The following is a 12,474-nucleotide window of genomic DNA, read 5'->3' as shown; positions in this document are numbered from 1 at the left end:
CTTTTGGCTTTCTTAGATTTCTAAAGAAAGTAATACGACTTATTTTCTATTGGTTCTATTTTGTTTCATGGGAATTTATCTTTGATTGAATATAACCTTATATTTGTATTATGTTTGTTATCTTTCCGGAGTATTACCTAAGTATTTTGTTTCTTTAATCCTTTTCTTTCTCTTCCAATGACAGATGTGTACATTCCTCATGAACACTTAAACATTCTTGGGAATTAGTTAATATTCTAACATTTGAACTTGACCTAAAGTTAGTTGGTCATTTCATTTTGAAAATATAACATAGAAGATCATTTATCACATCTTATGTTCATGCCCAATCATTTCTTCACCTCCTGTTTATGTGTGATTTGGGAATTTCCAGAGCTGTGGTTACCATGCACTTGTGATTCCCATTAAGATGGCATTTGCCTTTTACCAATTGCTTTCCTCAACCTGTAATGTTCTCTTCCTTCTGTTTAGTTTATTCAGTTTCAGTTTCATTAATGATGGTTGGTGTTGCCTTTTTCCCAATGTTACATTGGTGAAAATGTGATATTTTAAATTTTCAAAATGTTTCATTGTGTGTTTTTCTGTACCTTTCAGTGATGCAGAGGCCACAATCCCTATCAAGATATTTATTTTTACTACTATCCTTATATAGAAAGAAACATTTCCAGAGCAGACAACTTATAGCTCCTCTTTAAAGAGAAATTTATTCTGTGCTCCTTGCTTTGATACTTTAAAAATTCAACCGGTCATATTTTTTTCTTTTCCTTTCTCTTTGACTGGTCAATTCAGAAAAGGAAGTCCAGTTCGAGTGTTCAGATGATGGTGAGGATCTCTATCTGCCAGATTTCTCCTCCTCTGAAAATTCACACTTAGGAATAAAAACAGTCTTATTTACCCAAGTTAGTTTAAGTGGAGAAAGTGTAGGACCATTACACATCAGTGTCAATTAACTATCAAAACACAGTACCCACATTCACATAATACTGTTTATCTTTGAAACTGAATTTCTAAAATATGTAAAAAGTTCATACTTTTATCCATGTGCTATTAAAGGATCTTTTATAAGACCAGGGTCCAGCTTTCTCTTGACACTGAAGAGATCATGACATAGTTAATGCCTGTTTAATGATAAGTGAAGGAATACTCTAGGATTATTTTTAAGTGATGATCATGATTACTAAAACAGTTATTTTTAGGTCAGATACACTATAATGCATCTACCATGAAGTTTATAAATAGTGTGAAAGTAAGCTTACAATGGACCCATCCTAGTTAAGCATCTTATAGAGGAAACATTTATTAACCTCAAAACTGAATAACCTTAACACCTGAGAAATAAAAATATCTTGCCCATGCCTCATAACAGTAATTCAGTGAATTACTGAAATATCTGGTTTGATTTAGTTTTGTTAAAGAAAAATAGCTTCCATAACATGAAATAACTACATTTCATAAACAGAAGTTTTAATATGTTTAAAAGACAGCTTATAGTTTAACTCGTACTTAATATTTGACTCTTTAATAAAAAAGAAGTCCTCCTAGTCTTTTATTTAGAAGTTCTTTTACTTAGAAAACTTTTACTTAGAAATTCTCCTATTATTTTTCAACTAATTAAAATTACAAGTACCTTCAAAAGACTTCCCATAGTAATAAAATATCATTAAGTTTATCTTTACATTAACTTAAAAAGTTTGTAACTGTACATTTAAACACAATTAAAAGTGGTGGTTGAGGCTCATATTCATTTAACTCCTATTTGCCATGCCTGACAATAAAGCATAGCTCATTCAGGAAGAATGGCCCTCAATTGGAAAGGTTGACTTGGTAGTGTGTATACACTGTGTACCTCTGTGTGGATGTGTCTAAGGGTGTGTGTTGTATGTGTGTGCACACATTTGTGCAGAGAAGTGTGTGTGCATAGTTGTGCATGTGTGACGTTTTCACTGAAAGAAATCAGTTCTTCACAACCATTCTAGAAAACTATTCTCTTCTCTCAAAACAGAAATAAAAGTATCTCGAAAAAAAGAAGTAAAAGTATCTCAATATATTCCTCTTTTACTTTTGTATCCATTGATATAAACTGAATATAACATCATAAATACATGTGGTGCTTTAATTATAAGTACTTCTGATCATTTGACAAGAAGTCATCTGTGTTTTGCCACACACTCTTCCTGATAGGAAATTGTGTGTGCATCCCTCCTTTTTTATCATGTATTTCATACTAACATAAGTACTAAATTTTGATCTCTTCTTAATAGATTCCATTATCTCTTATCTCTTTCTGGCTGTTGCACAAATTTGATACTAAATTCTGTATACTTTTATGTAAAGAAAAATTTTAGACCATTTGCAAAATAGAGATTTATGGTTTAACATTTAAAGAGTTTTTCAGTAAAGGGCACCAGAAGTTTTCTCTTTTCTTGCATGTCACAGAGCATAATGTTATAGCTTATTTAAATAATATTTATACCAAACAATCACACAAATGTGAATAAATAGAAAAGCAAAATATTATATACCTAAATTAGTTTCTTTAACCTTCTATGTTCTTCCCAGTAGTGGTTTCAGTATGATCTTCAGGTATAAAATACAAAAGAAAAAAACTCCCAGAAAGTCCAATTAAATTGGTGTAATTACTTATAAACTCATTTGGTATTTATCTGTTTTATACAGTACGTTTTTCTCTTTGAGACCCTTAAGAACATTTATACTAAAATTATGGAATATGTTCCTTTAGATAATAATATGTAAAGAAAATAGTAGTAGATAATGTAGTACAAAAGAATGAATGTTAATTTATACTTCTGTTTGGTAACCATAATGTAAGTTATCATACATGAGTTTAAATGAACGTTGACTATTACTGTTTAGTTTTTTATCCTTTAGTGCCCAAACTCAGTTGTGATTTCAAGTTGTCGCTTGTCTACCTTGATTTTTCTCTGTGCATCCATTATAATACTTATTGACGCCTGAGCTGCTTTCACAATGTGGCTTCCGTTGTGATATGATCTTTCTTTAAGGTCAACCCCAATATGTTAAAGCAAAGGAGTGATATTACCAAACACAATCTTCAACAGTAGCACTTTGAAAGGAAAGCAAAAGAGTAACACTTTGTCAAGAAGCACAGTGTTTTCCTCTCAAACAATTGTGAAAAAGGTCTTTTGACATTCAGAATATAGTAAAGAATTCAGTTTGCCCATTTATAATTGGAGATGTGTTTTTTTAAAGAGGCCCAGATGTACCATTTAAAAAATATAAAGCCTGCATCTCATCAGAAGATAGAGGTTTTGAATTGGATACCTACTAAGCAAAGTGATGATGGCTTCTCAGAGAAAGACAGTCTATGTGTGACTTCAGGATCAAGAATAAAATGAAAAAAAAAAAAGTGTTCATAACAGAGAACAATTGGAAGCTGGAAACAGAATCCACCTTGAAGAGTATGAAAGTGTTTATATTTATTTCATACTCTAAACTTGATTTGAACTCCACTGAAGCAGTTCTTTGGTGGCTAATGTGCCACAGCCAAAGCACCAAGTCTGTTTTATCATTCCACTGTCACAGACACGGTCCTAGCGTGTATGACTGTAGAATTGATTATTATTCTTGTCAGACATCACAGTGTCTTTCACGTTCATCCTCAGTGGCTCTTTATTTTCAAGTCTATATCTCCACATAGACATGCTGCAATATAGAGACGTTAGCTACGAAGGGGTTTAAGGCATCTCTGTTTCTATTTTCTGCATACCTACAGATAAACAACAAAGCCAACGTGGTAACCAGCCCCAAAGAAAATATTCCTACCCCGGCGCTGGTATACCTGGACTCTTTGTAACCCTTCTTAAGTTCTTTATTGTTTATGTCGTTTCTCTCATTTGCTTTCACTCTATAGATACATATATTATATAAGTACTTTATTTTGTTGGGTTTTCTTTTGCTTACAAAGATAATGAGAAAAGTTCATTTTGTTTCTTTTTTGTTGTTGTTGTTAAGGTAGTTGCCAAGCAGTGTGTTTCTAACATGAGATGATCTCATTTCATTGTCGAACATTATTCTGATAGCTGTGGTCTCTGTAGTTGAAACTATTGCATGCTGCTTTAGAATACAGTAGAATGCGCTTTGGTTGCTCTTAGCTCTTCTTCTGATGGTAGCTCTAGATGATGCAAAAAACGGTTTCCTCCTTTCATGATAGAAATATTGACATCAAGGAGAGCTAAGGGGATTATTGCTAGACAACAGTAATGTAGACCTTATTCAAAGTTCCCGTTCCCTCTTACTAAAAGACAGCAGGGCTTTGTAAGACCTCACTTTTTGAGATAAAGAGGCATTGGGTAATTCTGAGCTTCTTGTTTGCTGTGTTTTAAATGATCACTGTTTCACTTTAATCCAAAGAATGAAGTATATAACAGAGAGCTTTGAATGATCAGTGGAAACGAGTTTTGCCCATTTTAATCAATTCACACTATTTACAACTAAATCATTTTAATACTTTGAGATAGTGTTATGTTAAAAGTCAAGATTTGAATACTGGCATTCAGTACTCTGAGTTCCCTAATGGTTTATTCAAACTATTACATATTTTGATATAGGTTTTCTGAAATAGTTCTGATTTTTTACTATCCTCTGTACTGTTATTTTGAATGAATAAAAAATAGTAAGGGATTATTTCACTTGGGTTAACCAGAAGGTTCAGTTTAAAAACAAAGGAAAAAGGACATATCAAGACAGTGTTATCTCTGAGTAAAAAACAATGTCAATCACACCTCTCGCCAGGGAAAGGAAGAAAGGTAGCAGTAAATGTGTTCTTTGTTATGGCATAAACCGTGGTGAAGAGGAGATCCTAGAGGACAGAAGAGTGCTTATAGTGGGAAAAAATTTTCAGTGGGTTGCAGTAACTCTCAGTTACCAAGACATCATGCAATGAAAGTGCCAAGCATGCCAGTAATATATGGACACTGAATCTTTTTTAACATCAGTCATTTGAGTGTTATTTTCCACTTGGGAATGTTTCTTCAATTCTCTGGTAGAAAGCAGAACGGAATAATATTTTCTTCTTAGTAAAGCATGACTTTACAAGCAAATCTGTATATGTAGTCCATAAAGCTGAAATTTATTTTTAGGTATAAATTAGCATGGCATTTAATAGCAGTATGTCTCAGATTATAGTGGTTATATGATTAGTCCTAGAATCCTTTAAATGAACCTTTCCAATATTCCATAGAATTGCTAATGGACTTTGGAAATACATTCTTTAGGATAGCCTTTTTTTTTAAGCAAGGCACAATGGTCTAGATTTTCAGAGTATTTATCTGTGTATTAACTATACATTACTAACTATAGTGATGACATCTATAATCCATTCTCAAAGATGCACCTGAAAAAAAGTCCTCAGAAAGGATTCAAGATCATTTTAAAGAGCTCTAATCTCCAGTGTTCTTGGTCCGTTTTCTATTAGGACACACATTAACAGCCTACTCACTAAAGAAAAAAGAAAAGTTCTGTTTCAGAACTTTGTGAAACAGTGAGTGCCTCTTTAGGTCTCCAAACTTCAAAGCCTTGTCTGTGTACCAGTCACGAATAAGGTCTTTTGCATGCTGCTGCTGTGTACTGAGGTATCCTATCTCATGGACTCATCAGGGAGATCTTTCATCAGTGATCTTGTCAGCTGCTACCTCTGACACTAGTTAACATCGCTTAAGCTCTTGTCACTATTTAGTTTTGTCAGCTGGCTCACTCTGCTCTGTCCCTCAGACTAGTAAGAATGTACTTACCAATGCGAACTGTTTCTTTCTCTATTTTGTTCTCACTCAGGAGCCCCAAACTACTGTAATCCACAACCCTGATGGAAACAAGGTATTCAGAAAGAATCAACATCATCTTGCTTTAACAAGATGACACATTTCATCAAATATCCAAAGCAAAATTCATTATCTAAATACGGGAAAGAAAATTCTTACCCTTTTTTACCACACTTTTTTTGGGGGGGGGGACCTCATTTATCTAGAATTTTATACATATTTCTTTCAAAACAATAATGAATGACATCTTGAAAAAGAAATGAATGGAACCATTAGCCAATAAAAGTCGGTTTAAGCAAAGTCTTTATGTCAAGATGATTATGTATCTTTAGCAATTCCATCTGGTCTTTTTTTTTTTTTTTCCTTCTCCATGCCCGTTTGTGCATTGTACTTTAGTTATATTCTGCATGAAATTTTAGAATTTCTTGCTATCTCATTTCACTGTCTTCAAAAAAATCAACTTGAGTTCATAAGTGTTTGTTTAAATTAATGTTGCTTTTGAGTTTTATTTATTCTGTTGTCATAGTGCTTTTTCTGTTAATTCCCTATTGGTGTTGTTTTTGTTGTTTGGCATGAAATTGAGGATAATCAGGGAGTTTCAATTCTTATGAAATGTTTGTTTTTGTTGAGTTATATGCATTTCAGTAACAGATATTTAACCACTTAGGCTGAAAGAAGACTGTAATGTTTTCTGTCTGTTGTAGATTGTGTAGCCTGTTAACTAAATAATAGTACTTGTGTACATGTCTATAGGACAAAAGGAGACATTTTCTGAACATATTCCATGTTTCCAGTTTACTAACTCTCATATGTTATTGTATCTCTAAGGGAAGGAAAAAATATTTCATCGATTTTTCTCAAATACTAAATATAGTCACAGGTCTAATTTCTCCTTACTCTTATCAACAATGTTTAAGTCTTAGAGAACACATTTCCTCTGGTTTAACATTTAGTTGATCAATATTAAAATCATTAAAGTTAAAAAAAAAATCAAGTATTCTTTAATATGAGATGTATTTTATGGTCATAGCACAAAATATTTTAAGTCCCTAAAAGACTTATAGGACTCACGAGCATCATATAGGAGAAAAAATTTTTTAAAGTATCATTAGCAAATGAAAGACCAAGCATAACAGCTGGAGTGGATACTTCAATAGCTCTAGCTATATCATTTGTAAGAGTTGCTGCATGATATTTCTTGCTTACATGAATTTTTTTACTTTTACAGTGCATGGGTTTACCTTCATCTTGAGTTTAAATTTGAACACTAGGTCACATTAAGAAACGCATGAAGACTATTTGCTTTTGTTTTGTGTATATGGAGAGCTTCTGGATACACATTTAATTAGTCTGTCCCTTTGGCTTAAATATTATATATAATATTTATATAAATTGATTGCTTTTTTGGTTATTGAATCTCTACAAGGACACTGATTGGTATCTGCATCATTTTCCAAAATCGGTTTTTCATCACTGAGCACATAGCTCTGGATTGGAAGTTTGTTTCCAACTTCTTTCAGCTCTAGCCTTTCATCATTTCAAGTAGATAATTGTGTTCTTCTTATGAATACTACTAAATTTCTTTGCTAGAAAATATTTTGTTAGCACATTATTAGCGGAAAAAATTTATCAAACCATTTTAAGAAACTGTATCTTAATACTGGCAGTTACAGTATCCTTTTAAGTGTGCTTATTAATCTTCAACTTCATTTGTAGTTTTACAAAGAAATAGCTTTGTCTTTCCATTATGGGAGCAGGTTTCTTATTGATAACAGCCAGTTTCTAATTAAGAAATGGATGAAAAAATCAAATTGTCCTTGAAAGTAAATTATTCATATAATTCCATTGTGCTGATCACAAACATGGAAATTCTTGTTAAAAGCAGTTTCAGGGCGCCTGGGTGGCTCAGTTGGTTGAGCGACTGCCTTCGGCTCAGGTCATGAACCCAGAGTCCCGGGATCCAGTCCTGTATGAGGCTCCCAGCTCCATGGCGAGTCTGCTTCTGTCTCTGACTTTCTCCCCTCTCATGCACTCTCTCACTCTCTCTCTCAAATAAATAAATAAAATCTAAAAAAAAAAAGGAAATTTCAGCATAATTCAGCTTAGTACCCCTAGCTTCCTGATCGAATTGATAGAATGAAATGCTTTCTGTCTCTACATAAGAATAAGACAAATAGGCTGTGAATTCAGTGCTTGATACAGTTCCTTATACAAAGAAGGGGTTATTTACTGATTAATTAGTTGGTAAGAGAAATTGTTCTATTTTAGGGTCAAATTCATTAGGCTAATATATTCAATTCTGATAAATATATAGAAAAAGCACACCCTATGGGGCACTGTAACCAAGTATGGCCTTACACAGCTCTTAAAATAAGTTGCATACTTTGGCTGCTTCTACAAATAACCTACATTTATCATACTTCAGAGTAGGCCACCAGAGCACTCCCTTTTTGAAGTGTTTGCAGCATTTGGCATTTTATTTCTGTTAAAACCACATAATGTACTTGTCCATCTGCATGTCAATATATGTACACAGCTTGCTGATGAATTTTGCATGATATGTATATCACTTGCCAATTTTAAGAAGAAAAAAAGTGAAGTTTTCCATTGTTTGCAACTTAACACATGTTTTCTTCTCGACAGGAGTCAACTGAGAGTTCAAATACAACAATTGAGGATGAAGATGTGAAAGGTATGATTAAATCAGAAGTGGAAAATCCTAATTAGAGTTCCATATAAATCAGAAAAATAGTTGTTACAAATAACAAGTTTGGGAACTAGGCTTCTTCTAAAAAGCAAAAGTATTTTTCTTTTCATACGTACACATTATGTTGATTATATATATAGATTTTGTCAATTTTTTCACATTATATTTTTTCTCTGTTTTGAAATATACACAAACATAGGACATTCGGGCACATTGTAATTTTAAACTTGTAATGACAGTCTGGGGACATAATATCAAATTGTAAATGTATCCGTTAGAAGGTAATATAAAATGTTTTTCTATGTCTAGAAAACAGCTTATGTTCAAGAACAGAGTATGGAAAGGACCATTGTTTAAAACCTTTAATGGTCTCAGTGAGTTTCAACATTTGTCATCCTTTTTATCCTAGGTTTTTGTGCACTTTCCCAGTATATTCTTGACCTCCATTCACTTGAGTTGCCCAGGTTCTTTCAGAAATATAAATGAGTCATTGCCAGCATTTCTATGAACATCTCACTGCCTCTGCACATACCTCTAAACATACTTTGACTTCTTTTTTGGTCTCCTGACTGTTTTAGAAGAGTTAATTTTGCTTCAGTTGCTTTCACAGTTTTGTGTTCTCATTTTCTTAATTCTGTGTATGTAACTACAGTTTCTACTGGCCATTTGTCGAGAAGCCATTCCAAAAAAAAAAAAAAATGGTAAGAATAGGATGTTTAAAGAGTATTAAAGATGGGGGTGCCTGGGTGGCTCAGTCATTAAACGTCTGCCTTCAGTTCAGGTCATGATCCCAGGGTCCGGGGATAGAGCCCCACATCCGGCTTCGTGCTTAGCGGGAAGCCTGCTTCTCCCTCTCCCACTCCCCTTGCTTGTGTCTCTCTCTTTCTCTCTGTTAAATAAATAAATAAAATCTTTTAAAAAAGTATTAAGGATGTATTAAAGGAAAATAAACATAAAATAAGTTCAGAGAAATGATTCATCGATAAACATTATTTGGAAAGATTATTTACCTAATAGTGTCAACATGGGCTTTCATTTTGTAGTGACATTAGTAAGACAGTTTTGGAAAACTATATTCATGTTATAGAATAAAGAACCTGGAAACTCTCAGGTCAAGGAGACAGATAAGAAATTTAGGAAATAAAAATGCATGTAGAGGGGTGCCTGGGTGGCTCAGTGGGTTAAAGCCTCTGCTTTCGGCTCAGGTCATGATCCCAGGGTCCTGGGATCGAGCCCCACATCGGGCTCTCTGCTCAGCAGGGAGCCTGCTTCTCCCTCTCTCTGTCTCTGCCTGCCTCTCTGCCTACTTGTGATCTCTCTCTCTCTGTCAAATAAATAAATAAAAATATTAAAAAAAAAAAAAAAAAAAAAAAAAAAAAAAAAATGCATGTAGACTGCAAGTTACCAGTCACCTATGCTGACTTTTTCCTCTTTGGTTGAATAGAAGAGCTGACTCTATTATATTAAAGTGTGCTCTCTATTTATAATTTAGTGCACTGACCTAACTCTGCTAGAGGTAGTCAGTCATTTTTTTTTTTCTCTTACAGTGGAAAGGTGGATAGCTGTGTCAATGATTTTATTTAGTAGGTCTATTCATCTCGCTCTTGCCCCAGAGCTAAAATTTGAACAGAAGTAATTTTATGAATCATTGATGCCAGTCACATTATAAGGAGATTTTTTAACCAGATAAGCAGATATGCCATTTAGCTTTCTCAGTGATTCAGAAAGCATCATCTTTGTAAGTATTTTGGATTCATTAGCTCTTTCAGCCAAGCAAAATGTTTATATGACTTTATACATTCTTCTCTTGAGCAAGAATCAGGGGAAATAAACCTGTGCATTATCCACTAGAAAGACTGAATCTTTAAACAGCTGAATAGTATTAGAATAGCAACACCTCACGATAGCAATTAGTCCTAATAAACATATTTCTTGGTGATCACAAGCAGGGTTTTAATAAGTGATCTTTCTCACCTGAATTTGAGTCTTTACTAAGTTTTGGTTTAGGATGATCGCTATTAATGTATATAGATGTCAACATATAAACAATCCCTGTCAGCCCTACCTTATAGTTTATAATCTTTTTTGATGAAATAAAATTGTATCAGCACCTCTCAGAAAACAGTTCTCTCCATATCACAACAATGATACTGGTTTCCTTTGCCTCTGGGATTCCACAAATTGAGATAGTATTTGTCTTTATGATTAGAGGCTACATACACCAAATATTAGCAAAATTAAAGCATAATATTAAGATGGAAAGAAATGTCCAGTTGATTACTGACCCCAAAGTGTTTTTATTTATTTCTTTAAACTCAGTGAATAAGTTATTGAAGTTTTTGCTTAATTTTCTTTGCGTGAATGTGGCCACAGAGTCACAGATATAACACATTAAGCATCGTTTGTGTTCTCTAAGACCCACACAGCTCTTTGGTGGCTGACCTTTTTAAATATTGAATGATGTCAGAAACCTGTCAGACTGGAAGACACTTTAAAAAATCACTCAGGCCATTGTTCTGACTCCAAGACAAGCATTATATAAAACTGTCATTTAAAAAAACTGTCATAAATATTTTTAATGTATTTATTGTGCTGGTGATGTGCTTATATGGGAATCTCTTCATTAATCAGGACACAGTCCATCAGAAAGACCCTAATTGATTTCTGCATCTGTATGACTGTGCTCTTTTCTCTTTACCTCAGAGTTTGCTACATATAGCTCTGGGTAGCTTGGTAGAGAGTGTTTTTTGACCAGCTCTGTTAGAATCCAAATTACCTATTATCTAAGCTCTAGGAACTCAAAAAGACATCAGTTATATAACCTGACCAAAGCCACAGCATCTCTACAAAGCCATATCCTACCTACAAAATTTCCTCTCTTTCTTCCACATATACTTTCCAATCCTTTCCCTTCTGTATACTACTCTGTTATCAGGGTGAAACACCAGACTTCGGGATATATTCTTAAATGCATATTCCCCTATCATGCTCCTGCATTCAGTCACCTGCTCCACCCATTCCTGCTGGCTGTCCCACATAACACCTACACCTAGACTTCTATTGTTTCATGGTAGTGTATGATCCCTGGAATACCGTAGCACATGCTCCCATAGTACATAATTCCATGCCAATGGAGTACACTTCTGTCTGATCCCCAAGGACCAACCTGGCAGTGACGGTTCTACACACTCTCTGCTGTAAAGAAACACGGCAGGGGGGATATTAACACATCAGGGTGATCTAAACAAGGAAGAAATGAAAACCAACAGGAGAATACCTTTTGTTGGCCTTTTCAGGGGCAAAAAAGGTAGGCCAACTACTCTTAAGGAGGAAGAAAGTATTAGTCATAGTAGATGAGTAATCCTTCACATTCAGGGAAGCTGGAGCACCTAGAGAGCCAGAATTAGTAGAAAACTCATTTTCTTTGAGCTCTTCCTGTTAGTTTCCATTCAGAAAGGCCTTTAGTTTTCATAAGGCCCCAATCTATGTGTTATTCTTGAACTGTATGTAGGCTACCTCAGTTTTTTCATTCAGCAGATATTTATTGAATGGCTAACTGTTTGAGCTCCACATCTTTTCTTGGTGACTAGTCTTATTCAAGAGCTTTCATCAACTCAGGAGTCAAGATGTTCTTCTGTACACTTTACATGAAGCTTTTATGCTATAATTTAAGCTGTTTATCTCAGCTAATTCAATAAATATCAACAAAATTGACTTTAAAAACTGAGACCCAAGATAAATGTGTTTTATTTTTAAAAGTCCTTTTTCATTTTTAAAAAAACTTCAGTATATAGTTTTAACCACATTTCCCTTCCTAAGCTCACAGTCATCCTAAGGGATTGTTTTACAATTTTTCTTTTTAAAAAGCTTCTAAGTTCACTGTTTTCTCTGTCCAAGCCAACGTGGACTTCCTAGTGTGAACCTCTTGAGCCATTTCTTAATTTTGTCCTATATTCAAAAACCAAATAT

The 12,474-nt window shown here is 34.0% G+C and overlaps 1 protein-coding gene across 17 annotated transcripts in view; it reads left to right on the top strand.

Annotated features, from left to right (window-relative positions):
• CAMK2D (calcium/calmodulin dependent protein kinase II delta) overlaps nucleotides 1-12,474 on the top strand; it is a gene marked incomplete at its 3' end in the record, with an annotated part of 326,871 nt that overhangs the window by 279,992 nt on the left and 34,405 nt on the right. For 4 of the 17 annotated variants that reach the window (XM_080796529.1, XM_080796528.1, XM_080796533.1 and 1 more), the window contains exons 14-16: nucleotides 3,755-3,814; nucleotides 5,812-5,853; nucleotides 8,442-8,490. In XM_080796529.1, coding sequence (XP_080652655.1) covers nucleotides 3,755-3,814; nucleotides 5,812-5,853; nucleotides 8,442-8,490 — 151 coding nt within the window. Of the gene's footprint in view, nucleotides 1-789; nucleotides 823-3,754; nucleotides 3,815-5,811; nucleotides 5,854-8,441; nucleotides 8,491-12,474 lie in introns of all 17 variants that reach the window. The other 13 variants (XM_080796520.1, XM_080796521.1, XM_080796525.1 and 10 more) reach the window with 5 other exon arrangements.

Source organism: Martes martes (assembly GCF_963455335.1).
Source record: "Martes martes genome assembly, chromosome: 2".
In the NCBI taxonomy this organism is placed as follows: domain Eukaryota; kingdom Metazoa; phylum Chordata; class Mammalia; order Carnivora; family Mustelidae; genus Martes; species Martes martes.
This window is presented reverse-complemented; position numbering and strand designations above follow the sequence as displayed.